Source organism: Patiria miniata, unplaced genomic scaffold (assembly GCF_015706575.1).
Source record: "Patiria miniata isolate m_02_andy unplaced genomic scaffold, ASM1570657v1 HiC_scaffold_5, whole genome shotgun sequence".
NCBI lineage: Eukaryota > Metazoa > Echinodermata > Asteroidea > Valvatida > Asterinidae > Patiria > Patiria miniata.
The window spans coordinates 19,324,454-19,351,944 of NW_024037072.1; the positions used below are offsets into that span (position 1 = coordinate 19,324,454).

Below are 27,491 nucleotides of genomic sequence, written 5' to 3' on the forward strand. Positions count from 1 at the left end.
CCAAGGGGATATGAACATTTTCTTCTTGCGCGACCCTTCTTTCCCATAATCAATAGTATACTTCCGAGGTATACATTACTATCGTCATGTACTAGCTGTAAGATGCATTCACTGTTGATGTGGCAGTACAAATTGCGGTAAATGAGTGGACCTAAAACGTAGTATTGGTACCCACAACTATAAGTTCCAAACTATTTAAACCTAGACGAATCTTATAGGTCACGTGGGCTCCCAATTTCGCTCGTACCCCCGCCCTGCAAACAGGACGCTGGGATACTCTTATGAGCTTCACAGAATCTTGTGAAGGAAGTTGCCTATGACCTATGTATAGAGCATCTGGTTGCAGCTATTCAAGACCGCAGTTAGACAATGTACGCAAATGCTATCCGAAAACTTCCCATGGAAATACACGCTTTCCATACCGGATGTGATTTCTGTTTCATTGGGGACCATGTGGACACAATTTTGAGCGTCGCATAATGCAATCCGACCGTTTGTGATTCGAAACGGAGCCTGAGCAAGTGACGGGAATTGTAGGTTTAGCAGATAGGTTTAGCAGAATTTCCTACATTATTATACGCTTTTCAACGACAAAAAAACCTCTCTAAACTGGAATAAAAGAGTAATGAATCAGTCTTAACGGCCGTTTCAAACCTTGCAGAGTCATGACCGTGATGACGCGCAGGTCACAGGTCATGCAAAATCCAACCAATCAGAGCGTGAATTCATAAGAGTATCCCATCTCCTATTTGCAGGGCGGGGGGTACGAGCGAAGGTCACCCCAAACTGTACTCTCTTTGCCGGTGAGGGGGTACTTGTGAACGGAGCGGATATGGGCACAATCCTGCCCAGTTCGAAAACGACCGTTTTCCGAACACGTTTTCATGACAGTACGGATCATGTTCGCGACAGAACGGGTGTCTCGGGTGAACAATTAGTGTTGTCGATCCTGAAAATTAAGATTAAAAAAAATAAAACTCGCATGAAGCCCGGTTCATACTCGGCGCGAAAGCGAAAGCGAACGCGAATTTGTGACGTTACGACAAGTATTCGCGCTGCGAATTCGTAAAAGTTGAACATATTTCAACTCGGGCGAATTTCGCAGCGAATGTTTCATGACGTCCAATTTGCTTCGCATTCGCATTCGCGTGAAGTATGAACCGGGCTTAAATTCAATGCCAGGCGAAATTCCCGGTTTCTGCATTTAGAGGCGTTGTGTTTCGAGTATGCACCCGGACGAGGGCTTGGCATTGCTGCTTTAATTAAGCCCCGCCGGTTCAAACTTCACTCGAATGCGAATACGAGGCGATTTTGACGTCATGAAACATTCGCTGAAATAGGTTCAACTTTTTACGAATTCGTAGCGCAAATACTTGATGACGTCACGATTTCGCGTTGGCTTTCGCTTTCGCGCAGCGCCGAGTATGAACCGGGCTTAACGCCGTATTTTTTAATTGTGACAGCTATCTGACCAATCATCTGACTGTACTGATTCAGAGATGAATGTAAAGTTTGAACAGCGCCACCAAGGATTACAGTGCGTTCCTCCCCTCCCCCCCCCCCCAAAAAAAAATAAAATAATGCGGTCTAAATTGTGTGTGCCTTTTGTCGTTCTGTCTTTTTATGAGAGAAATGTCACCGTCTAATCTTGAAGGGTTGAAATGTTGGCGTTTTGTTTATTCGCGGCTGCGGTTCACCTTTCCCTTGTTCAGTCGAAGCCGCGAGGGCCAGTTCGCATTCTTCCCGACATGTGTAATAACATTGGCGCTTTGAAAGCAGAAACCCGAGTTTGTTATACTCTATTCAGCCGTTTGATTGTATCCTTTGCCGGGCTTATGCACACAAACCGGGAGACTTTGAACAGTGCCCACAAAAAGAAACTCGAAAAGAGGGTAATAATGGTTTGGTTTTCTGTCTCACCCTCGGGCTTCTTCCAATACGATGCCGGGTAAGACAAGTTCGCGGCTTTTCACTCATATCAATAAATACCGTCCTTAGCGCACCCGGTACGGTACCCGTCCGTGTGCGGTGAATGTACCCTCATGCACGGATCCCTGGGGTGTGCATGCACCTAATCAAGGGGAATACTTTGACCCGATTTCGGGGTAAGCTTTTTTTGGGGGGGGGGGGGGGGGGTCGGGGAATGCTGTACCTGAGACTTTGCAGGTGTTCGTCTTAAGGCTCATCGTCTGATCCGACCGCGACGTGTGCACCTGTGCCCGTTCCATTCAGAGCGTGGGGGTGATAATGTACTGGGTTGTATCGAGGGGGTCATACAAATAAAAGATTCTGTGAAGCTCATCAGCGTATCCCAGCGCCCTGTTTGCAGGGCGGGGGTACGAGCGAAAATAATGACCAGCCTTGGGTCAATACTTGGTACGAACAACCTCTATGCACGAAATAAACCTTCGCTCGTACCCACCGCCCTAAAACAGGCGTTGGGCCGGGAAGGGCTAATCTCCTGCACACCATTTTGTGAAAGAAGCACAGGCGCGCAAAGCATTGTGGAGAGCTTTGTAACTGCCGCACCCATGCACGTACATTCTGTGCGCACGTGTCATGCGCAGGCGGAAGTGAATATTGACCCGTATATTGTTCAAACAAATTCTATCCAATGGGGGCTCGAAGAAGTTAAGTCATGCATCCAGAAGAAATTAGTCCTTCCAAGCGCCCAGTGAAGGACGGTGGGTGCGAGCGAAGGAATAACCCGGGCGGCGACCTACCCACAATGCCGTGCTACGTCTGCGTTGACTTATACATAATTTTGAGAAAGAGATTAGCGGTCCAGCCACCTTTCATAGGGTAATGGGTACCAGCAAAAATAAGTTAAATTTGGTACTTATTGATTTAAATACATGTAAGTACATCTCATGTAATGTTTTATTTCCAATGAGAGATTTGGTGATATTTTAAGGTTGAAAATATAAGAAAAAAACAAGTACAAATTCATACCACAATTATGTCACTACATGTGTGAGGAAAACGTAGTTCGAACTAGCTCTGTAAAACAAATTGTAATGTGTGCGAAGTTTCATCTCTGTTTCAACACATCACAGAAAAAACTTTCTTGACACGCTTGGTCTAATTGTTAATAACAACATAATAAATATTGTTAGAATCATTTTTCCCGCAATCACGTCAGCCTCTTATGCAGTGCAATGTCCGGTAATCCGGGGCGGGCATCGCCTCGAGGGACAGCTCGACAAGCAGGCCCAGTTCCCAACCGCTCGTTTGACGGGGCGAAAAGGGCTTCAAAAGGGGCACAACAAAAGGCCGCCTCCAAATTGAAAAATGCCAAGCCAATCAAGGGAACAATGCTATTGTAAATACGGCAGGTAATCTGGCCGATTGCTCAATTGTCTGCCAACACTTTCAGCCCTAAGTTTGAGGAGAATGTTTTTACCCCTTCTTTTCTTAGGAGAGCGCTGGGAGGTGCTGTGGGGGAAAAAATCGTCTGGTTGGGCAAACAAAAAATTAGACCGCAGTTGGATTGGACAATAGCGTGGGCAGTCGAGCGGGGATAACAACGCACACCTGGGCCGGGTATACAGTCGGCCCGGACGGACCGCCTCGCATCGTTGAACTAACAAGTCCGTACATTGATCCCGCCTAAACCTCGGCACAACAACACTCAGCTTAATACCACATCTCGGTAGAAAGGTGGTTTTAAATAAAACAAGATTTTTGATTCGAACTTTGGTTATGCTTTTCCCAGAAGCTTCCGTGCGGCCTAAAAATGCGGGATTGGACATTGTAAAGCAATTATAGAGTGCAATATTTAATGCAGATCGCAGAAAGTATTTTTTTCCAATGAAGCAGCAATAGATTCAAAAGGGAAATACCTTTAATTAAGCCAATAAAACGGTAAGTTTCGTTCATATTTGTCTCTTTTTTATATTACCTCTTGGCTAATTTTCCAATAGTAAATGAATTTTGAAAAGCGGTTTGATTGAGGCCAAAACCCTAATTAAAATTGCAGGGACCTGCTCCAAATGGGACGCGTAACTATATACGCAAATTCTCTGTAGTTGCCCTCAACGACACAATTCCTAAGGCGGTTCCGATGGGAAGGGGCGGAGTAACAGTGATGAGGTCCACACCCTCTCCCCTGCTCTCCCCTGCTCTCCCCACCCACCCCCGCTTTTCGAATTTGCAACTTTGGTTCTGGATCCGTCCCTGGTCTTTCGCGAGGAAGGCCCGCAGCTAATCGAGTCTCGTAATATTTCCATCATTATTATACCAACATGAAAATTGCAGTTCGTCGACCCTGCAGATCCTGCCGATTAAAAACTGTAACTCAACAAAGCCCCGTGAAATTCAGCCGAGGTCAAGCGAGTTTAGATGGCCGCGTATGTCCCAAATAACACCCTAATCAGTCGGAGCATCTCCCATCCAACGTATTAAATTTTTAAGAGCCGTCAACGTGTGTATTTTCCTTGTAAATCGCCGTGCTTTGCCGAGCGGGCACACGGGGTATTTTGTGCCTTGCGGTCAGTTATGCTAGGGCGGGCCGCGTACCGCTAAATTGGGTGTTCAGGGAATATCAAGACGTTGACCGGGGCGGGTTGAGAACACCAGGCTGAACCAGCTGGGCAGCACACGGCGTATGAGTCGGTACACCCCCCTTAAGCTACGGTACCGGGGTCGGTCGGTACACACAGCCTGCCTCCCGCTGTTACCATTATCATTAGCGTTAGATCGGATTAAAAGTCACCGAAAAATAGGGATTAAACTTTCAATTGCTTAGTCTCATTATAGCTTGTTCTGTGGCAACAGCGACTGTACAATTTTCCTTTTCTGTAATTCTTCTTTTTCTTTTACCGAGAGTTTGTGTGAAGATTTGGACGCCCGAGGTTCCAAACTAAATGTATATGGGTCTATGACCTTGCGTTCAATTTATGACATCATATTCTATTCTGTGCCTTCGAAATGCTTTATCATTGATTGCCGTTGACCGCTTCGAACTAAGCAATTCTGACACGCTGAAATGATGGAAGATACGCCATTAGATTTCACCATACACTTTAAAAGCGTTGGGCGATGCTGACATGCGCAAAGGTGGGTTTCCAAGAAGTTTCAGTCGGTAGGCCTAATTCATCCACCAATTTGGGAACCGATAGGGGCCTGTTGGAAAGTTACTCCCCCAACCCTTCTTCTCGATGTAATTTTTTATTCCGGCCAATGTCATTCAATTTCATATCACAGACTGTTCGGTTTCAGAATATCGCAGTCCTTCTTACATTTGCCTTATAGCGAGAATCTTCAAAATGACTTTTTACAACAACCCTTCAACCTGAGCAGGGAAGATTTCACCTGAAAATTGCACGAGTCAAAAACATCCACGGGCCAGTTAATAACTTGGCAGGCCTATCGCATTACGGGACACGTAACCGATAAACCCAAAACAAGTCTGAAGACTGTCTTGAAGCACACAGAGCAAGCAAGACGACCCAGGTATGTGTGGAGATGGCTCCTCGGATGTGCCAGGCGCCACTGAGGACTTCCCCCTCATGTCCTAGACCGACGGAACGCGCCCGCCCCAGTCTCAAGCCTAATGCCTTGATGATGATAAAATGATATTGGATCAGTCTAAGAACTTGTTACTAATGACTCCAGAGGTATCGAGTCCCGTGTGTGGTTTTTTTTTGGTACAGCGTGCGCGCTTGATGAGCTCACATCAGCTGGTGATTTGTTTTTTGTTTTTAAGGAATTTGGTCTCGTGAGGTTGTCTAGTTGGCTCCGCAGTTTAGGTATTGCCTAATTTACCAGGGCCAATTTCATGGCCCTTCTTAAACAAAAATTCTTAGATAAATGCAGCAGATAATTCTGAACCATGACGGTAAACTTTTTTCACGGTTAGCCAGGAATAATTATGTGCTTATGCTCATATAAGATTCTGTGCTTTTATGATGAGCCGTGCTAGCGCTGTTAGCACAGAATGGTGATTATAAGCGCAATTTCCGCAGTAAGAAGGAATTCTTCGTGTTGGAAGCTACGGTAGAAAATGCACATTTTTTTCTTACCAAGGAAAGGTTGCGCTTAGACCCAAAAGACATAGAGTCCACTGCTTCTGTGTGGGCGATTCTCAGTTCATTTTTATTAACTACTCAGCAGACAAAAGCTTCATCACATGCAACATTCAAGTTTGCTACTCTCCGAGCTCTGTTTTATGTTTCATGTTTTAAAAATAAAATGGCGACAATTTTCAGCTCACACGTCCCAGATTCAACAGGCGGCGATGGCCTAATGCCGCGACCGGAGTGTGGCGGACTAATCTATATATTCGCCGATATCAACCACAAGATTGAATGATGCTGGATGGAATAGCTAATAAAAATGGAGCCATAATAAGAATTTGATATTGATATTACGGCAGATCCTGGCTGGAGAGGCGAGAAGGATGACTAGAAATTACACTTGCACAGAGAGGAAGTGACGGCCACAGGGGCCTAGCGGAGAGATGGGTAATTGATGTGGGGGCAACTGTCAAGATTCAGACGCGCCTAATGCGAGGAAGGAAGAAACAAATATTAGAAGTCCATTACCGCATCCATTCCACCCTAGCGCCCACTCGTACTACACAAGAAGAAGGGTGAGAGAAAGGGGAAAAAAACAATCCAGGCCTTGCTCCATCTTTGCCCTCTCCAGCGTCCGCGTCGCAGTCAAGTTGCTTGCCTAGCTACGGGGGGAAGAAGGCTCTCCATCATGCACTCATGATCAATATTTATTCGCTCGTCCAAATTGACATGTAAACCGCCGTAATGCGGAAGTAAAATGGTTTTGATCGGCCTGGCAACGGAATTACCGTCCTGCCATTAATTCTGCTGTCGGATCTTATGTCGAAACTTCTTATTACCCGTAGCGCCGTTGCAGTAAATGCACGCGTACCTCGCGCTCCTCGGCCCAGGGGCGATGTAGAGAGTTTATATCAACCCCGGCGAAAGCCTCTCGCGTCTTGCCTTACCCCGGCGCGGGGGATATCGTGTAACTGATTAATGTCTTAATTTCTCAGCTAGTCTTTTATCTAATTAGAGCCCGAGTCTGAAGTCATGTTTTCCGAGTCGATTATTGATATTCCCGCGAGCTCGTTGCCCCCTCTGACGGGAAAAGCACTTTGCAAATTTTCTGTCCTTGTTACAACACAATAAATCATCCGGCGCAAGAGCCTGGAGTTACCTCTTTTTTTTGCATCTTAGCACGGTCTTATATTAGAGGGCCGAGCAACTTGCTTTTTTGTCTTGATGGATCTCGCTGATGAAAAAAAAACCAAGCGGAGACTTGTTGAGCTCAAGACTCGAAGTGTGTGGGGTCCGCAATACTTCATGCTTACACTGGGTATTGGTTTGAAGATGTTTTCCAATCATGGAGGGATTTACCATGTCGTTATCCGTCACCCGGATTGAACACATAAACGTTTAGTCTTGACTACCAATCGTAAATAAGGTCTATCTTTCCATTTTGTTTCGGTTTAATAGGTTTTCATGGAAATTAGGTTTTCTTATGAGATGTCTTCTCCTCTGGGATCAAAATTGCACGAGAGAGGCATAACAACCTAAACCTAAAGACGCGGGTTTAAGACTGATAGCGGCCCAATGGATTCACCCTAAAACACATGTCCGTGCCTCTAAAGTGTATTTAAAAAGTGCCACACTTAGACTGAACTTTAAAGCACAATTGTTTCCTCATTATTAACAGTTTCCATGCCAATTCTTCACTGGGTGCCATTTTCATTGACTGCAGGAACCCCTACACAAACAAGAACTAATCTCCTGACCTTATTTTGGTTCTCAAATAAATATAGATGAAACACTGAGGCTTCCACCCAGGATGACACGAATATAAAAAAAAATCGCACGATCGCAGACACGACCCATTTTGAAACACCATTAGTGCAAAGAGCGAAAGGTGCAATACAAGGATTTCAAAATAAAACTGGGATAATCTCCAGCTGGCCTGTCAAGCTGGACCCGAAAGTCTCATTTTACAATAGTTAGATTTGACTATGATAGAAAACAGTCAAACTTCCACCCAACTGACTACAGCTATTCATCTGGGTACAACTTGTTAGAGAGTTTCCTAGTCAAATTTAACTAGAGTGTTTTCAGAGTGTAGGACATTATTTATACTCAGTGACTCGATCATTCGGTGACTCAGAGAACAGGAGACTGGCCCTACGTCTCCAGCATACTACATGTATCAACAAATGCACTTCTCGGGCCTTGAAATAGATTCTATATAGGTGATTACACTGATGGCATATATAGACCAAGCCGGGCATGCACGTTGTCAATTATATCACGAAAGCCCCTGTCAATGATGAAAGCATTGTGTTAGATATTGTTCAGAAAATCCATCAGGGGGCAAATGTTTTGCACAACAGCGTGTACAATGGTTTCTCCATTGAAGGGGGCCTGTGAGTGTACAGTGATCACGTGTCCGGATTAATCTATAACAGTTCCTCGTGTTCAAATTTGGTGGCGTGAAGTTCAACCTTTTCACTATTTAATAAGTGTACATAACGTGCACATGGTGAGTATGCAAACATGCATGGGTGACCTAAAGTGTGTGAAGCACATTGGTCTATATTATGTGCGAGCAAAACCTGGCTAGCTATGGGTTTTGAGCTTGGCTGGGTTTGGTTTATTGTGTGGAAAATTTAGGATTATTTCCGCTGTGTTCAAGAATCGGTGAAGACGCTCTTTGGTCTTTTTTCAAATACTGGCCCCAATTGACCATCGCACTTGTTTGCAATCGATTACAAACCTATGAACGGGTACGAGCCAGCTAGACTGGTTCCCTGACCTTACAATTCCCCAATGTATGCAAACTGCTCTGTTTCTTCTTATATGGAGTCAGGGAACCAGACTACAGGAAAATGATTGTTTTTCTTGGTTTTTATAGCATTTTCGAACCCAATACCTCAAAAAAGTCAGTGTAACTATATTTGCTATATATTTCCAACCCCCCAATTCCATCCATTTCTGAAAATTACAGCAAAAGCAAATGACGTATATTCCCTTTAATGATAATCGCAGATGATATACCACCTAATACCCTTATACTGTATGTAATTACAGAAATGAACAGATGAGGCGTGGTCACTGACAATGAACGCACAATACGGACTGGATATCCTTCACTCTTAATGTTATGTTCCACATGAACTTCAATAAATTCGATTGTTCATTTTTGTTTGTTTTATCCCAATCAAAAGCCTCCTTTCCCTCCATTTGTGGAGGTCTGTAAACCTCTGGGGAAAAAATCAGGTTTTTGATTAAGGCGTAAACAGATCCGCTTTGCGAGTTTACTGGCTCCCGTTCCGTACATTATCGATACAGATTGTGGGGCGGGAACCAGCCTACCCCGCAAGAACGGGAATTATTGTTTGGCAGCCAATAATTCGAAATAGTAAAGTAATAATTCCATCACTAAACATGGGCCGATTTTTTTTTCGGTCGATGTCTCATTCAAAAGTCAATAACTTTCGTATTGCTAGAAAATGTGCAATTTAGAAAAGGAATCTATTTTTTGGCATGAAAGTCGAAAATAGCACGGGGAATTCATCTTTAAAGTCAGTGACTGTGGGCGCACTTTGGTGGGTTGGTTCGAAAGAGAGGCCGCACCGTTCACGTTGTGACCACTTTAGCACATACATGTTCGGCCTCGATTCGGCTCCACCATGGCTGTTCTCTAAAAATGGCTGTAAAAAGAGCCAATGGTGGCCATGCTAAACTGAAAATGAGCCAAACAATGCGTGCGACGTGACAATGGTACTGAACGAGTTGTCAAATCTTAGAACATTGAACCAGAATGGAGGGCAGATTATGTAAATAAACCAGAAACTTAGATTTTATCGATTATGTTTAGATGATGTGCCTGTGTGATATCAATCAATGGCTAACCAAAGGAGGAGCAACGTGGGCAATGCGGCACCCCCCCCCCCCCCCCGGCCCCCAAAAAAGTCAATTGTTTTCTTTTTTTCTTAAAAAAATCAAACACATGCAGAGGAGTGCAGGCGATATTGCATAGCCTACTCTTCCCCATTCCCGCCAATGATTAGTGAACTATAAAAAGGTAGAAAAAATGCCCCTCGCGTCGCATAGGCACCCCAACCCCCTCCGCCCCGCATTTGGGATTTGAAACTTTTCAGCTAGTATAGGCCTATATGGTATCCGTGCAGATTCGGCGATTAAATTATGCACTCAACGGGCGCCTTCTATCGCGTCTTCGGTAACCCGTTGTTGTATTAACCAAAATGAGGTATTTGAGTCTAGAAAAGATGGTAGCAAATAGAAATTTATTTGACCACTGTCTCAAAATGAGTTTTCAGACAGGACTGAAACGTAAAATCCTGTTAACTTTTACGATTTATATCATTCAGGTAACTTCGGTCAGCCTAGTTTTTACCCACTATAGTGTTGGACTTTGACTAAGCGTCGACTGAAGTGTGTGTGACCTTTAAAAAGCTGTGAACAGGCAGAAACGTCGACCATCCCTTTAGATTCCGAAATTTGCAAATCAAATCCTATCTAGACTGTGTAAGCACCGCAGTGTGTTCCGCTGCCAGATTGATTGGTCATCATTATTCCTTAAAAAAATAAATGATAAAATTAACCAAAAGAGTCCATTTTGGCGGAGATTCCACCATCAAAGTACTTCCGGTTGTTTTTGCAAGACATTTTTTTGTGTGGCTTATCTAACAATTTCTACGAAGACCTGCATCATTCAAATGATAGCATCCTTTGTAATGACCACACGATGGTTAACTGCTTAATGCAGACATCAAAATTGGTATGCGAACCGAAATTGAATACACGCTAAAAACAATCGGAAATGAATCCCGGAAACCGTTTGTGCTTTGGTAAAAGCCCACTCCCCAGTTCCTCCTGATCGCCTATCCCATTCATTCATTTTTCCCCTCCTTAATTTTTTCTCTGGGGCCAGAAATCACGTCGGTTATGGCATTCTGTTTCCTGTGCCATGCCCAGAAGAAATTAAACTGACACAAATCGTCTGTCCCGACATACATCTTAGTGATTGTCCCGATAGACTCAACCCGCCTCGCAGCAATTTCCATCTCCCCCCAAAAAGTTTCCGCCGTATTAATAATGGCCTACTTTTTCGTATCATTCGCAAGCGATGGACAGAAGCGATCATGACGCCTCGTTTCCCGTTGTTGAAGAACCCACGATCCCCATTACACTCGGATGGGCAATGTTATCCCTGCACTCAAGACCTAGTAGCCACTCTACGCGGTGCCGTGTAGACAACGCTGAAGGGCAGAGTTTACGGGCAGTTTTCTGTGGAATCTCGGTCCCTCAAGAAAATCTCGCTAGCAATCACAATTTAGCCTCATAATGATACTGCCATAATGATTATTGTCAATAATCGTGGTGATTACATAGGAATAATTTGTCACAAACGAGCACGGTTTGCGCGTTCTCAGAGGTTCTTAATTAATGATAATGACACTTGAAACTAAAACACGCCCATTAATTCAGAGAGAATTACCTTGCTAATGCATGGTCATCACTGTATAGTAATACAAAGTAGAACTTTCTAAAATCAACTGATATATCATAGAAGTCAAGGACATCCGCCAATCCATGCAGAACGGTACATTCTGAGATTGTTATAATGTGTTAAAGTGTTTCTTTGGTGTGTGTTCTTTACCTTATATGGTTTTTCATGCTTAAGACCTCCTTAAGATGTGGTTTACTTGCATTAAAAAAATCTGTGTTTTGTTAATTGTTAGCCCGAACTCCTGCAAGATATGACAGCTTCGGTAATCGCATTTTTCATCATAAATTATTTACCGTTCTCATCGAACGGTTCTCTACTTTCAGCTGAAAATGCTGTTTGTTTGGAAAGATTTAGCCGTGTTTATATTTCGGTGTCCAAGAAGCCCATAAATATCACTTTAAAAAGTCCCCGATGACTCGGCTTGGGTGACGTGCGCTAAGAGAGTGGCTGCCGAAACCCAATATATTTATTGCTGAAGATGAAAATTTGTCGCACGTGTCTGGATTTATGAAATTATTGCTTTCATTTGGACCGGTGTCCATCTGTACATTTCTCTTAGTTTTTTTTCCCGGGGATTTTTGGGAAGTAACCTGAGCTTAGCGGGTTGAGACGAGATCTCTTGCCGTCCCCGGCCCGGTGGCTTCCGAGTGGCACGCGCAACTGGCGACATCACCGGGGAACAGACCAGGCGTGGCGACGCGTCTTTTTAATTAATTTGTAATATGAAATGGTAAGGGCCCATAGAGATACACTATCTTGCCGGTTGCTATATTGTCGTATCATCTGGCCTGTCTTTGGAGCGTGAATGACGGTATAATTTCATAAACTGATCGGGCGGGAAGCTGAGCTTTCTGCAGGTGACGGCGCGTAGGTCTCGGTCTAGCTATCCAACAGACGATTGGTGTTTATAGAATCCTTGTGGGCGACGATGCACTTGATTATGTACTGATAATTGATGACATCCATAGATACAATGATAAAATCGATGAACGATATACATAAATTATATGTATTGCATTTAGGTATCACAAGCATTAGATAAAACGCGCACTGTATACAATAATAGTGTCAGATTAACACCATGTAGTGTCTATATTGAACCACTAGCGCAATTTACGTATCAGTGAAGAATGAATCTACACCTTTTGTGGGGTGCAAGTCTTGGTAATGAATACTCACTTTATCCAGTAACCTGCACCTTTGATTCCTACGTATTAGGTTCAAATTCTGCTCGTTTCTTCTTCCTCTACTGTGCAGAAGCCTCCTCTGGTCTCAGGAGTATACTCGCACATTGGTTGAAGTGCAAACAAGCAGGTGCAGACATAACGCAAGGCACAAAAAAAACAACAAATGTGTGCAATTAAAAACAGCTATTTTGGGACAAGTTGATAAGCTGAAGGTATTTGGTAGACAAACCTTTTCATTGAAATCTTCAACTCGATACGATACACTTATCGTTTTACTTTCCATATTTACTACAAACAACTGCTTACTATAAAGCACGGAGTTTTACATCTGATTTTTTTAAGTGATCAATCTACTGGGAATAATTAAGAACACCCGTGAGTTTTTACCTGTAGCATATCGTGACTTCCCATCGGACCCTAGGACTTCAATTCATTTCTGACAAGGCAACTAATTACTGAAACGAAACCTGGTCGACAACTGTCCGTGACCATTAATGCCGTGCATTTTGTGAGTGATCCGTCCATTCTTTGTCCATGAACCACACTATTCAAAATGGGAAGGAGAAAAAGAAAATGTACTGTTCCAGCTGCATAATACTCGTCCAAAATCACGCCGCAAAATGTCTAATTTGGTGGAACAATCGAGTTGGTAGTTAAACCGAGAAGGCATGTTTTTAATTCAAAGTGCAACCCTTGTAGGATCTAGCTGCTCATGCAATAGGAAAATTGCACGATGTCGGTTTTTTTTGCCCCAATTCAGTCATATTGAAAAGAAATCGCACCTTCAGGTTTGGTCATTGTCTTTCTCAGTCATCCTGATCTGAAACAATAGACTAAACATATACCCCCCCCCCCCTCCCTGCTTCGTCTCGCGCTGCCTCCCTTCGTCTCTCGCCCACGTGACCTCCCTCCTCCGCATCCATTCTACTATTTGCTCATCACTTCCCAAGTCTCCCCAACTGAACAGCCGAAGACTCTCTCTAGACGAACTGTACATACACTGAGCTCGCCTCATCTTCCGTTCCGCATCTCGCCCGCGGCTCCAATCCAAGGAAAGTCTACCGGAACTTGTGTAAATTAAAATTGTGACATGCGGACACTATGACAGCTCAATTATGCCAATGATAGATGCAGTCGCGCTTAAGAGATAAGGCAATTGAATCACCAAATGTGAAAGTAAGCCATGCGTTTCAGGAGACGACATGAGAATAATAAACACATCAATGGCAGAGACAAACAGGTAAATATATAAATAACCTTCTTTTTTTATTCCTTTTGCCAGGCGCTTGACTTGAAGGTGCATTAGTGTGATTTATCGGCTCTGGCAATCTTGCCGAAACAAAGGGCCGATGAAAAGGTAAAATGTTTTGACTTCATCGGCCATATAACCTGTTTGAGTTGGCCTTTTTTTTGCGCGCGCGAACTCAAATGTTGAAATGGGTCAGGGGGAGAAGAAACTCTGGAATTACGCGCAAGGCCCGAGTTTGTTTTCAATCAATCAAGGTAAAAAGCTTTGGAAGTATTTCTGTTTGTACAGAGCCTCAACACTCGAGTGTTTGTTATGATCTTGCTGAATCTCCGAAAGTAAGGCTTTTACGGATTGTTTGATCAGTTTTTGCCAAACCAGGCCTTCAGAAATTAGAATTGAAGCCGCTTTAAAGGTACTGCACAGCTGATATCCGGGGGGGGGACAGAAAATGAGGACGGGGGTCAGAGAGCTCATAGTTTAACCACATGGGGTTTGTGCTTTTAATTTAGTTTTGTTTGTCTTTTTTTATGCAAGTTACTCCGTTCAAGAGGAATAAAAAAAAAAGGTGTAAACTCCCCATACAAGTAGTCATATTTAGAGTGGCGCTTCCTGTTAATATGACGGAAACCTGACTGATATTTTCTGAGATTGCGTACATAAAAAGTCAGGGTTTTTGCGTGGTTTTTTTTTTTGGGGGGGGGGGAGTGGGGGGGTTTATACCCAAATCGACAGCGGAGCTGAAACTGCGCTTGCACTTGCGCATTTCATCTCAATTGTTTGCATGCTTGCAAGATACGGGTATACACATGTATGAACGCTTGATGAATTCCTATCGAAAATATACAGCTTTTTTTGTCCGGAGTCAGTGGAAGAACTGGTAACTTCGTTACAAAACAAGTTCTAAATGACAAAACAAATCAACACCTAACACAAAACACATTGACTTTTTGTATTTATTAATATTTTTGCAAAATTCATTTGGTGGTATATTGATGGCGAGGAAATCCTCAGATGGCCGCGAATATTTGCGAGATGGGCCACCACGCAATTGATTGGGTCCGGGAAACACTGTCAAAAGTCATCGCTTTGCTTTGAGAGTATACGTGTCCCTTGTTTCTCGGATAGACGGTTTTGGAAAGATGGGTGACATGGTGTATAGACCCCTTACAAAGTGCGCCCTCACCGAGGGCAGTTTTTGTTATTGAAATTTACTGACAATGAAAATACAAACCGCCTTCTCCAGCGAATCACAGAGCTACAGAGACATGCCCTCAGATGTGACCTCAGATGATGGGGTTCTTTTGAGGTAATTAAGACGTTTCAAACAGCTTTGTACAGAATTACATAATACCTATTACTTGTTTCCAAGAGAGGGTCTTAGAAGAAGAAAAAATGAGTATTCCAAAATCACAATATATGAAAAACGTCATGAATGACGGAGAGTGGGTTTTTTTAGGATAAGAATCTGGAAATGAATTCCTTCATACGAATTTGCCGTTCTCACGTGATCCTTTATGTCCACACTTATTACATTAGCACGCGAACATTCAAAACTCGGAGTACAAGGTTTCTTTTCCAAAAGGGCGCCATTCACCTTAGCACTGCCCTGAACTATCCTGAATACTCCTTCCCCCCCCCCCCCCCCCCCCCACATGCACACACTTTTACTAATGTTCATCCCACGTGTTGGTAGTTATTAACATGATCAATCAAGCCAAGGTTCGAATATCAACAACGCCGTTCACACTTGGCTGCCGAGAGTGATACATTGTTTTCTTCCCTAGTTTGAAGCCCTCGACTCTGCGCTTAATTAAAAAAAAAAAGAACCGTAACAAAGAAGAATCCGTTGAAACACAGAACATCAGTGACAGTCAGGACAAATGGGAGCTGACAATTATATTAATCGGAATGTATCGGTGTTGTTATTTCACACCCTCGGCGTTTCGCACCGACAGTCTTTGCTGTGACTGTTTCCCTGATTTTTTTTGTATACAGCATTCTCGATATCTTTTAATTAAAAACGAAGCTCTTGCAACATGAGATCGACGATTGACGGTCGGCTGTTCTGACGAGTTATTACACAACCGTATGAATTGGTATTGTCTGACAACTGCCTGATGTAGATCTCTCTTGTGTGTGAACTGTAAGGTTTGTGATCAGTCCCATTACGCTGCATTGTCGAAGTTTGAGGCCATTTTGTCACAAGGTGGCCATTTTGGGTCGTGCTCCCGGGTCTTTCTGAGTGATTCTGCTGTATTGAGTGGAAAGGTGCCGGACTATTTCAAAGTGATCGCTAACTTCTCGCTTTAAAGACTACTTTTGAAATTTGGCCACAAACCTGGGCAGATCTTGTTATCTTTTATTTATCTGAGCACAGTAAGGCTGATCTTCATCCTTCTACAGCATCATCTTTGTTCTTCTTCATATTAAGTTTTTAAAATGCAGGGTTCGCCTCATTATCGTTTCAAGACTATACCGACTCTTGAATAAAAGCGAATGTCGCGGAATTTATTCACGGACCCTCTACGTATAGTTCCTGTTCGGACGTCTTATCATAAACCCTTCGTCCCATAGATCCGACTAGGAATAGATTGACCAACGTCATGTCTTCTTTGTGTCTATTGTTCAAAGAAAGGCAGGGACTTGACATATAACATTATGACCAGCCCCTTTGAAATGTTTTCATCAATTAATAACATAACACTATGTGATTTCACACCGTGCATTAAAACCAGAGTCCACAGAGAATAATAAAAAGGATGTTACGCGACCTTTGCTTTACAATAACCGCTACAATAATTAGCCAAACGGGAGGTTTAATTAAAAGTCCATGTGAAACGAACACAGCCGTCATCAAGTTAAGACGTACGTACTTGCAGGATAATAATAGTAGTATCAAACTGACAAACGGTTTTGTCTATAGGCGCATAGCTTTGCAGAGTCCTCTACTTCTCTCTCATAAAAGTTACCCCAAATTTCTATTTTTAAATAACTTTTTTCAACCACATGTATTTCCCTTTAAATAAATTTCTGATGATTATCTTTTTTCTGAAGTTGTTCCAACAACTTTTTGGGGGTGAAAAATAAGTCCTTTAAAGATATTATGAACGTCAAGTTTTTGTTTAGGCCAGCCCTTCAAAATGACGTTATGTCTAACCTGCAAGTTTTGATATAGTTTTTTTTTTACTGTAGCCTATCGCTTAGGATCTGTCTAGACCCTTGTAGAATTTTGAAGCAATTTTTCAATATTTTTGCGGGGAGAATCCACGATGTCACAAGGCGCCAAGCTACATTAAGATGGGTGGCACAAGAGGCACTCATAACGATGGAAATGGCGGGCACGCTAGGGGGCACAATTTTACACCCTCGTTCGATTACATGATGGACTCCTGGTTTTTTTTCAAGAACGATAACTCTTAGGAGAATCACATACACATTTTGATTCTGGAAGTACGGTTCTTCGGGGCATTTTTGTTGATATAGACACGTTGGTGGGGTTCGTTACAAAACGCTGCAGACAAGAAAACGATTGTTTGGTGTGTCGCAGGAATTCACGACCAACGACATAGTACGGCGAAATTTCAGATCGAGACTCTATCGTAAACTGTCCCTGACTGTATTCCGACATGTCACGACAATGTCTGCGTTCATTGTGATCTACACAATTTCTATGCTTTGGAGATTTTACGACATGAAATGACACGGCAGTGACCATACATGCGAACACCTTCGTTCTATGTGGAGGTAATGAGGTAGGCGCACTTTATCATTGAAAGCAAGTTTGTTGCGAATTGCCCTGAAGGTAAACTTTGTATTTACAAAACAAATGGGACACAAAATGGCTCCCACGTACTTGCCGACTTACTTGAGCCAATCTGATGAAGCTGGTAATAAATTTGCTATGATTTGCTGAGCAATCGTCTGAACTCGGCGGTAGATCCATGACATTGGGATCTGGATGCATTTAAATCTGTACATTGTCCATTTATTGCTGTAGAGTGTCCAATACATGCTTGTTGAGATATGGGCTCTTTGCAGCATAACGATACGAATTTAGTCTCTGCTTTTGCAAGTGAAACCTCGATTCTGTTCCAATATGGTGGCTCCGTTATACACAATATAAGGGTGCAGGCCAGTACATAGGCCCAAAAAATGCCTACTCTGGCCAAATAACGATGTGCATACCCTCAATTATTTTGCTATTATAGTATTTTGTGGGCCATGAACTTGAACATTTTTAAGGCATAAAAAAGAAGGGTGGAAGCCGTGAACAGGAATGCGAGCTCGTATTTTTGTGAAATTCGGATGAAATTGAGCCATAAATTTGCTCTATTTTGCAATTATGGAGTGTAGGTATTATTTTGTTTAAATGGCGATGGGCTTCAGGACTACTTTTAGGGATGATCATCTTTGGATGAAATTTCTTCCCCAAAAGTCATTGGTTACCCCCCCCCCCCCAAAAAAAAAAATTTTACAAAAAAATGAAAGACGTCGAAATAAGGTAAATAATATTTTTGTCTTAAATACCTTGGAGGGTTGTGAATATTTTTCCTGAATTTTGGAACTGGAGGATTTACCACTGGGGTCTATGGTGGCTTATTTACTGGTCTGCAACCATAAGCATTAGTGGCAGTGACGTTCATTTTTACTTAACCGTGAACTTTATGCAATTCACCGGTCATTCGTTCTTACAACAGTGGAGGGCGTCCTCCCATGCATGATGTATTTTTCACGCCCGGAGGTCAACTGCATGGTCCTTCACGTCCTTGGACAGCAGACATTTGGGGGCAGGTGGGCTGGTGGACTATTATTTTGGGGGTTTTAGAAGTCGATGATTGGTTAGAACGCTGGGCGGCCATTATTACAAATGAATTCACATATACAATTTGATGAAAGACTTATCGAGTTAATAGCAGTGAATGTTGAACAGACAACCATGCCTAACCTTCCCAAAACAAAACAAATTCCAACTTGTTGAAACCGAAAGCTTATTATGTACACTGTATGTACTATTATTGCCAAATCTATTGCCAAATTACGCAACTCGTTGCCACCTATACAAAATGGAGCTAGAAATGTAAACAATATTCAACTCTATAAGGTTTGGTTCGGACTGTGTGGTGCTATTCAGAATCCTGCAGGTGTCTAATAGTTTTATTCTTGCCGCAATATTGCGCAACTTACCAGAACGTTTTCTTTTCCATTCACTTTCATGCATGAACAAATACAAGTTTTAATTGAAAAAAGTGCGAAGCAATCAACTACATGTAGTTACGACCAGAAGGTCAGTATCCCGCCGCCCTAATTCCCGTGCTTGGGACACTGACTTCATCAGGTGTACGTGTGTTTTGGAGGGTGGGTGGGGGTGGGGTAGGGGGTATTTCTGTCTTGAAAAGGTCCAAACAAACAAGTTACTTTCGGTTTATTTGAAAAACCCGTTCCGGACGACGTAGAAGTCTTTCCCAAAAGCTGGCATACAAATAGTGTCAGTCTCCTTCACGGTCAACTGACTTTGTTGACAGGTTAAAGTGATCTCCAAATTGGTTGTTCCCAGTTTTCATTTAATTTAATAACCAGGAATTATCGAAATCCCGAGTTCTTTTGAAGGCTGGGCGGAAAGCGCTCCCGCGTATTAGTAACGGTGGTGGGCCCGCCAATGGAACGGTTAATAAAGAGAAAACATCGCACGTACTTGGGCCCCGATGCATCAAAAGGACAACGCCGTGCTATTGTGACGGCCGGCCTTTCAGTAGCGGTAATTCGGGGGATCAGTCACCGGGCTCAAGGTGTTTTACTCAGGCCTTTATCTCCAACACCTGAGCCGCTAAACACACACCCGGAGTTAACTTCCTACACAACACAAGGGAACGTGCGAAAAGTAAATAGGCGGTCCAATTATAATTACTGAACGGCACTCATTCGTCACCCGGGTGTCAGTTTGAAGAATTGCATTAACCTGCGCCCGGTTCCGTTGAGTTTCTCGCTCCTTCTCTTATTTTCAGAGCCAAAGTAATTGTTTCCCATTATTCGGGTGGATTTTCCCGCAGCAGGCTCACGTGCACGCGATATGGTTTTGACAAACAAGGATGGCGTTGACACGGCGCATTGGATGCGTAATCAGTCAGGATGAGTATCAACTGTAACTACTTAAGTCAAGCTGACATAAGTTTTAACTTTTGACGAGAAAGTTCATGTGCGTTCACCAAAGTTCTCATTTCTTGTTACCTCTGTCCACTCCTACTGACCCCCTGCGGTCGGCCAATAGCCCCACGGTTAAATGCACTGGATTAGTTCATCATAATGAGCGTGATATAACCCTGCCCCCGGTAAACCCCATGTCAAGATTACTATTATCATGTTATGTATGACTTCACGTTGAATGTTGCAGTCTATTCCGTCATCTTCTGAATGATATTTTAAATCGTTTTATTTCGGCAGGTCGTCAACGTGCGACATAAAATGCGAGTGTCGATTCTGAAATATTCCCAATTTGATTGTCGTCAGTAACTGAAAGAAAATATTATTAATATGTGATTTCTCAGCTGTTTCAAAGAAAATTAAGCTCTGTCTACTTGCCAAGCTTTTAAAGTGTGCATTGCCTCAGAATTTAGTGGGGGGGGGGGGGTTTGCCCGCCATCGGTCCGTTCATACAACGAGAGGAGCAACGATGAGGTGCATACATGACGACGCCAAAGAGACAGAAAAAGATTGAAGACATGGTCTGAAATTTGGACAGTACAGAAAACGGATTGCAGACACGTTAATTTACATATTCACGCGTTTAGTTTTTTGTTCTTCAAAATAGCAGTCACGTCTGTGATCATAAATAGACGCGCTTAAACAATATTCAGTGTCCACTGACTGAAGTCAGATACGGGAAAAATAGTCCAATTGGCACCCGGCTGGCCATATTCTCCATGTGAATTGTCAGATGGTATCTAGCCTCTATCCCAGCCCCACCCGTCCTCGCTTTTCATTGTTTTATGGTAACGCCTCCATCTTTTTAGATCTTCTTGATTGTTCAGTGGTTCATTCAAAATGTGGACCGCATAATTTTTGTCCAGAGGAGGTACAAGATGCTGTCATGATGGATGCAGTGGCTTGGATGCCCTTATCTTTTTATTATTAGCTTATGGCTTTTTTTTGCATGTTGCAATCTCAGTATTGTTCATCAAATCTTATACTCCTTTATATAAAACAAAAATACAAGTAAAAGATGTCGAGTAAAGTTTTCAAAAATCCGGCATATTTTGAAAAGAAAAAGAAATTCTCCGCAACTGCTCAGTGAACAGGCCTTACAAAATTAATTACCAGAATACATCAGCCCGGCCGCTGTTCTCAGTCAACCGGATTATGCATGTTGTCCGACGGCTCAATTTGTCTCGCGCTGCCGGAGTGTATATCGCCCGTGCCCAAAGTGCCATCCATCATGTTTTCTAGAGACGAGTTGTGTTATAGGTGCGGGGACTCTGTGTTTACCGATTGCCACCTAATTGACTGTTGGACGCAATAGTGAAATCTCACACTTTCACTTCAGATGGAGAAAGGGGCAAGATTAAAGGCAGGGAGAGTTCAGAAAGGAAACATCGGTGTTTTTGATGGAGGCTTACCCTGATTACCTGTTAATTGATAACCTTAAGATTTCAATGCATAAGGCACTCACAGAAAACAGCCTCCGATGCCTCAGTTAGCGAGACCGCATCCATAAGAAGGCCTATAGGCTTTATTCACGTGTCCGCCATATTAAATTGAAAGCGAGGTTAACATTTTCATTTTTGGAACTTGCGAATAGAAATTAAAGCAAAGTTAACTACAAATTAATACCAGTCTGCTCTGATGAATAATTAAATAGTTGTGATTCAGCATACCCTAATGTTTAAAGCCACATTACAAAAATTGAAAGTGAGGCTTGGAACGCATTAATAGTCTGGCACCATCCATTCAACAGTTCACAATTTATAAAACACATTCAGGAAACACGATCAAAAATGGCTGAATAAGGTCTATTCACCATGGGCCAGTAGCAATACCCCCCAAAAAATATATAAAAGGCAACAATTTTTCCCTGTTTCATATATTCACATCTCGATCAACCCCGAACCGAAATTATGTTTGCGTACTTATTTCATATAACGTGAATGTTATTTCATAAAATATGAATGTAAAAAAAAAAGAATATCATGAACGCTCAATGCATCGAATTCCCCCAAAATACAAATCTCCGGCGCCCTTCATTTTGTATAGGGCCTACATGAAAACCCGAGTGTAGCGGTATTTTTTTTTGTATAAATTTGCCAAATAAACGGGAATCGCGACTGCAGCATCTAGTAAGAAACACAGTCAAGGAAGACTGAGGAAAAACCACTACCGTCATTTTCCTCAGCGGTAAAAATACGAGCCATTACTGTAACTGAAGGACACGTGAGCGCCTTGCATGGTACGCGAACGGGAGACGGTCTGCGCCCCAGAATTATATTTTGTTGCGGAATCACTATTATGTGTAGGACCACATATCCGCATCCTATAGTTTTGACTTAAGATGTCCATTCCTGACATTTTGTCCGATGAATTAACACAAAATGGTGAAAGTTTTCTGCAACAGCTGCGCCGCGGACTCCCGTGCGCAGATGGTGATGCGCATAATTATACGGGCCACGTCGTATGCAGCTCAGGAAAACTTACTGAGCATTTCAACATTCTGTGTGGTTGACCCACATATCTTCATCTCAACATGTTGATGTAAGATGCCTATGGCGCCCAAAACGTGCTCGATAAAATAGCCACGTCAATTGGTAATTTAACGAGCAAATTATTTTTACGAGCCGCATTGACTTCAAAATTGGGTTGCGTGCAGTCCGTGCCATACGCGCGTGCTGACCATTACGCCGCCTTTATGCGCGTTTGTTTTATGGTTTTATCAGTTACACATGTTTTGCGTATGCGTTCGACGGACGATCGAAATGGATAGGCCTACGCAACGTATATGTTTATCAGAAATGGGACGTTTGCTTTATTATGAAATGGAATTATTTGGTCCGATAAAAATTAAACTCATGCGCAACGTATGCGTAACGGATTAAAAGAACGCATATAATGGTTTTACACGCACACCATGCGTCCTTCATTGACTCTCATGCAAAGTCACACGGCGCCATCTACAGTCAATGCACATACTCCTTGCCTTCATTCTCGTTTTTGTGCAAAACATGTCAACCCTTCCATTGTATGCATCCCATTCCCATAAATACAGATACAGATTGTACAGTTGAGGTCCTTTCTCCGAGGTTGAGATGTGCATCATGTCTGCAACTGGTTTTACCACCGTGCCTGCTTCCTTTTGCCGACTCAAAATAATATTAAACACTTTGTAGACGAGAGTAGAAATAAAAACGGGAGTCTACAGTTTCGCGCTGAAAAAAAAACTTTCCTCAGAAATGAAATAGTTGCCGTTACTTACTCATGAGAAGAAAAAAGACGTCTGGTTTGGATGAAATTAATTTGAGTAATTGGTCGTGGCGGGTGAACGAAATTGAACAATTAAATAGCACCGTGTGTCGTCCAGAGTCATATTTTACGGTCATGTCATGTTACATGAACATGAAACCAAATTCTGCCACTGTGATGTTAACCACGACACGCCGAGGATCAAGTTGAAACCCAGCAAAAGTAAGCAAGCAACACTGGCCTGCTTGGCTAGTTGTTGTCGTGTTGATTATACAACACACTGGCTTGTTGACTTGTTTATTGTCCACAAGGCGTGTGGTTATAATAAGATCACGACACTTGGTCCACAAGTCTACACAGCCGCGTGGATCCGCCCACCGTCCTGCTTGATTGACAGCCGCGTCTGTCTGCGTACGCTCAGTCTAACACCACAGGGAGCCAGTGGCTTTATCAACAAGCGCGCCCGCCTACATTGGTGGGCCCAGTGATGCCATCTCATCAAGCTCAATGCGCGGATTGGTACAGTATCTTTTGCCTCATTTGGCAGGCTGGGAGTTTGAGCAGTGCCCCGCTGACGAAGCTTGCCCGGCCGACTGGTTGGTTAAGTACCCGATCACCTACAGCCTTTCTCCAAATTGAAAAAAAGCAACGATGCGTTTGTGAGAGTTCTTGCGGCGGTCAAATGCCTACGTACAAACCCTCAGTCTTATTCCGTATGATGCCGGGGCAGACTTGCATTTGAGGGAAAAATCTGCAACGCAGTGCACTTTGCTTACTCAACTCCACCGAGCAAAGTCAGTTTCTTGAATTGAGCTCAAACTCTCATTTTAAAAGAGTGCTGTTGCTAAAACTGGAAGTCAGCAAAATTTTGCTGTACGCTGCATCGCACAGTTGACTCAGTATTAGTGGATTTTTGCCTCCGTTGTTTGCTCAAGGAGTTTGAAGTCGCCATGCCTCGACCAGCGAGGAGCACGTACAGCGACGCCAAGCCGCCGTACTCGTACATTTCCCTCACGGCTATGGCGATACAGAACTCAGGCGAGAAGATGCTACCGCTGAGCGATATCTACAAGTTCATCATGGATCGGTTCCCGTACTATCGCAAGAACACCCAGCGATGGCAGAACTCTCTCCGGCACAATCTGTCCTTCAATGACTGCTTCATCAAGATCCCTCGCCGGCCCGACCGCCCGGGGAAAGGCAGCTACTGGGCCCTGCACCCCCTCAGCGCTGATATGTTCGAGAACGGCAGTTTCTTGCGACGCCGTAAGAGATTCAAATCTCCTAGGATCACCGCCATTGACCACAACCTTCAGATCAAGCAGATCGACTCGGCTAAGATCTTCCAAGAGCAAGCCAAGATAGGACTTCCACCATTCGCTGCGTTGGGCTCGCTATCGCCGTACGCAGTTCCTGTACCGAGTATGGCTATGACATGTTGCACGGCTAGCTCGCCCACCTACCCGTCCAAACACGGTTTCATCCCCTCCACCAGTCCCACCATGAAGCAGGCTTTCACCATCGAGAATATCATCTCGCCGGATTTCAAACCCTCTGCAGCCAAATCGGGACCACAGACAATCAAAGTTGCAAAGGCTGTCCAGTCGGCGTTGTCCGCCACGACGACGAGTTGCTCGAACCTACCGAGTCCGACCTTCACTGGCAAGGGGGCCTGGACCTCGATCGCCCCGGCAGTTGGCCGCTGTGCTGCGCCCCTATCGCCGGAGGAGCGTGCTTACCTGAGCGAGTACACGGCCCATTGCAGGACGATCCTACCGCCCTCATTCCCACCGACTCCAGCGTTTCCCCTGCCGATCAAGCCCACCGTGCACGGGTTAGGCGTCACCTCACACACCGGTGCTATGCTCCCCTCGCTATCCACCTCTGGTCCCATCGTGCATGACGGTGCGCTCGTATCCAAGTGCAATAGGCCAACGCTCGTATAGTTGTACTCCCTCATTCCATCCCAGAACCCTGTCAATACCTACAACATTCAAATTATAACTGTAGCTCAAGCTGTTGCATGGGGGACTGCTATGAGTTTGTTTCGTGGGACCAATACATCTAACGGAGCACCTTAGGTACAGGTGTGTACACAAACCCTATCTTTTATTTTAAAAACACACACCAATTTCAACAGTAATAACATCAACGTGCTTTTATTGTTTGCCATGTTTAAACCATTTGCAACGCAAAGACGATCATGCTAGTCATATTTTCCCTGAAATAACAAAAATCTCTGTGTATTCATCGCATGATTGCAATCGGAGACATTTGGAGTCATACCGTACATTTGGTTCACAGCTAAAATGAATCTTGAGTTGACAGGTAAGGATCTTTAATCTGCACATGCGCCACATTAACTAGTGATTAAGTATTTACATTCTAAGTTCAAAAATGTATAATTAACTACCGCAATGCAATAGCAATGGCAGAAATGGTATCCAAGATAAAAAAAAAACCACCTAATAACTAAATATATATGCGATTTCCAAACAAATCTTGACATGGTAACTTGAGAGGTTCTTGTACACGTTTGTACATCGTATACCTGAAAGCATATCTGTCCTAAAAATCTAAACTTTCTACCAGAAGTTCTTGTCTATAAAATGCTACACTCTAAAACTGTGTTTAGCAATTAAACACAATCTTGATATCACTTTGTAAACATGTTTAGAAGCTAAACATTATTGTGTTCAATTCCTAAACATCAATGTGCAATTCCTAAACATCAATGTTCAATTGCTTAACACTATACATCCTTACTCCATCACGTTCAGTATTTAAACATGTTTACAAACTGATAGCAAGAAAGTGTTTAGAAAAGTGTTTAATTGCTAAACACAGTTTTTGTAGTGTAACCTACTTTATACATCAGATTTTGGAGAGCCTATGATATCTCATTTGATCCATTTCATTAAGAGATTAACTTTCGCTGTCATATTTTTAAATATACATCAAGCTGATATGTATTATGTAAGAACATTTGCCCGATTGGTTTCTTCGAAGTTGTTAACTTGATTCCTTGAGTTTGCATAGGGAGTGGAATCATCACTGTCATCAAACAGTGTAGGCCTCAGAGTTGTAAAAGATGATCTTCCCATAAAGGGGTCAAATGGACATTTTCTCCCTGCAGAGGTTCCCCTCAAATGTATAGCAGTACTGAATCCTTCTCCAAATACCGAAGTGCATATTTAGATGCTGAAATAGTTAATTGTGCAACATCAAAGTATGCTCATTGATTGAATCTTCTCCTGTATATTTGACAAAGAATTGTAAATAATATTAACTTCAAACTGTTGTACATAAAATACTCCTGTACTGTATAGTTATGTGACAGAAATAATACTGTTTATTTCCAAATTTCCTTTGAAGTTTATTTTTGGTTGATTTTCCCACCGCAATCATCTCCATTGGGGTAGTCACGTGACAGTTAGTTGAGGTAAAACACAAATAGTACACGTTGAAGACAACAAACTGACCAATGGGTGATCGTTTAGCATAGATTAATTTTGATTTTCAGAAACAGTTATTACGTGTTATGCGATTGGTTAAGTGGAAGGGTTTAGTGTTTAAAGTTTATCTTGTATCTTTTTACTTTCAATGGTTCAACAGCCTTAAACTTCTACTCCCGGCATTAAAGTTTTGAAATACATGTTAGAGTAGGCCCTAAACTTTTAAAAGATCTTTTTTTTTCTGCCTGCAGTTTTATTGATGATTTTCCTCGAATCCGTTCATAAAGGCAACTGTGGGTATTTTCAGAGAATTGTCACATACTCACCAATTTCAAGTGGGGACAGAATTGTACTCAAAGACGAGAAACATGTCAAAGAATATTTGGAATACAATAATTATAAGTTTCGTCTGAAACTAAACAAACTTGGTATTAAAAAGTAGAATAAAACCCGCAACCTTTAGAAAAGGTTTTTGAGGACATGCATTTCATTAACTGATGACATCTATGTCTAAAATCGCCCATGATTGTGTGTTCTAACCCACGTTACTCTGGTTAGGTACATGAACGTGCGATGCAGCAAATTCATGCTAAGATCGACATTACCGGCACCCGATTATATGATGGCAAGAAT

General features: G+C 42.9%; 1 protein-coding gene across 1 annotated transcript; it reads left to right on the forward strand.

Annotated features, from left to right (window-relative positions):
• The first annotated feature begins 23,843 nt into the window (after window positions 1-23,843).
• LOC119741688 (forkhead box protein B1-like) lies at window positions 23,844-27,063 on the forward strand. Its single transcript, XM_038217535.1, has one exon. The coding sequence runs from the start codon at window positions 24,354-24,356 to the stop codon at window positions 25,347-25,349; it is 996 nt and encodes a 331-aa protein (XP_038073463.1). The 5' UTR covers window positions 23,844-24,353; the 3' UTR covers window positions 25,350-27,063.
• The last annotated feature ends 428 nt before the right edge of the window (window positions 27,064-27,491 follow it).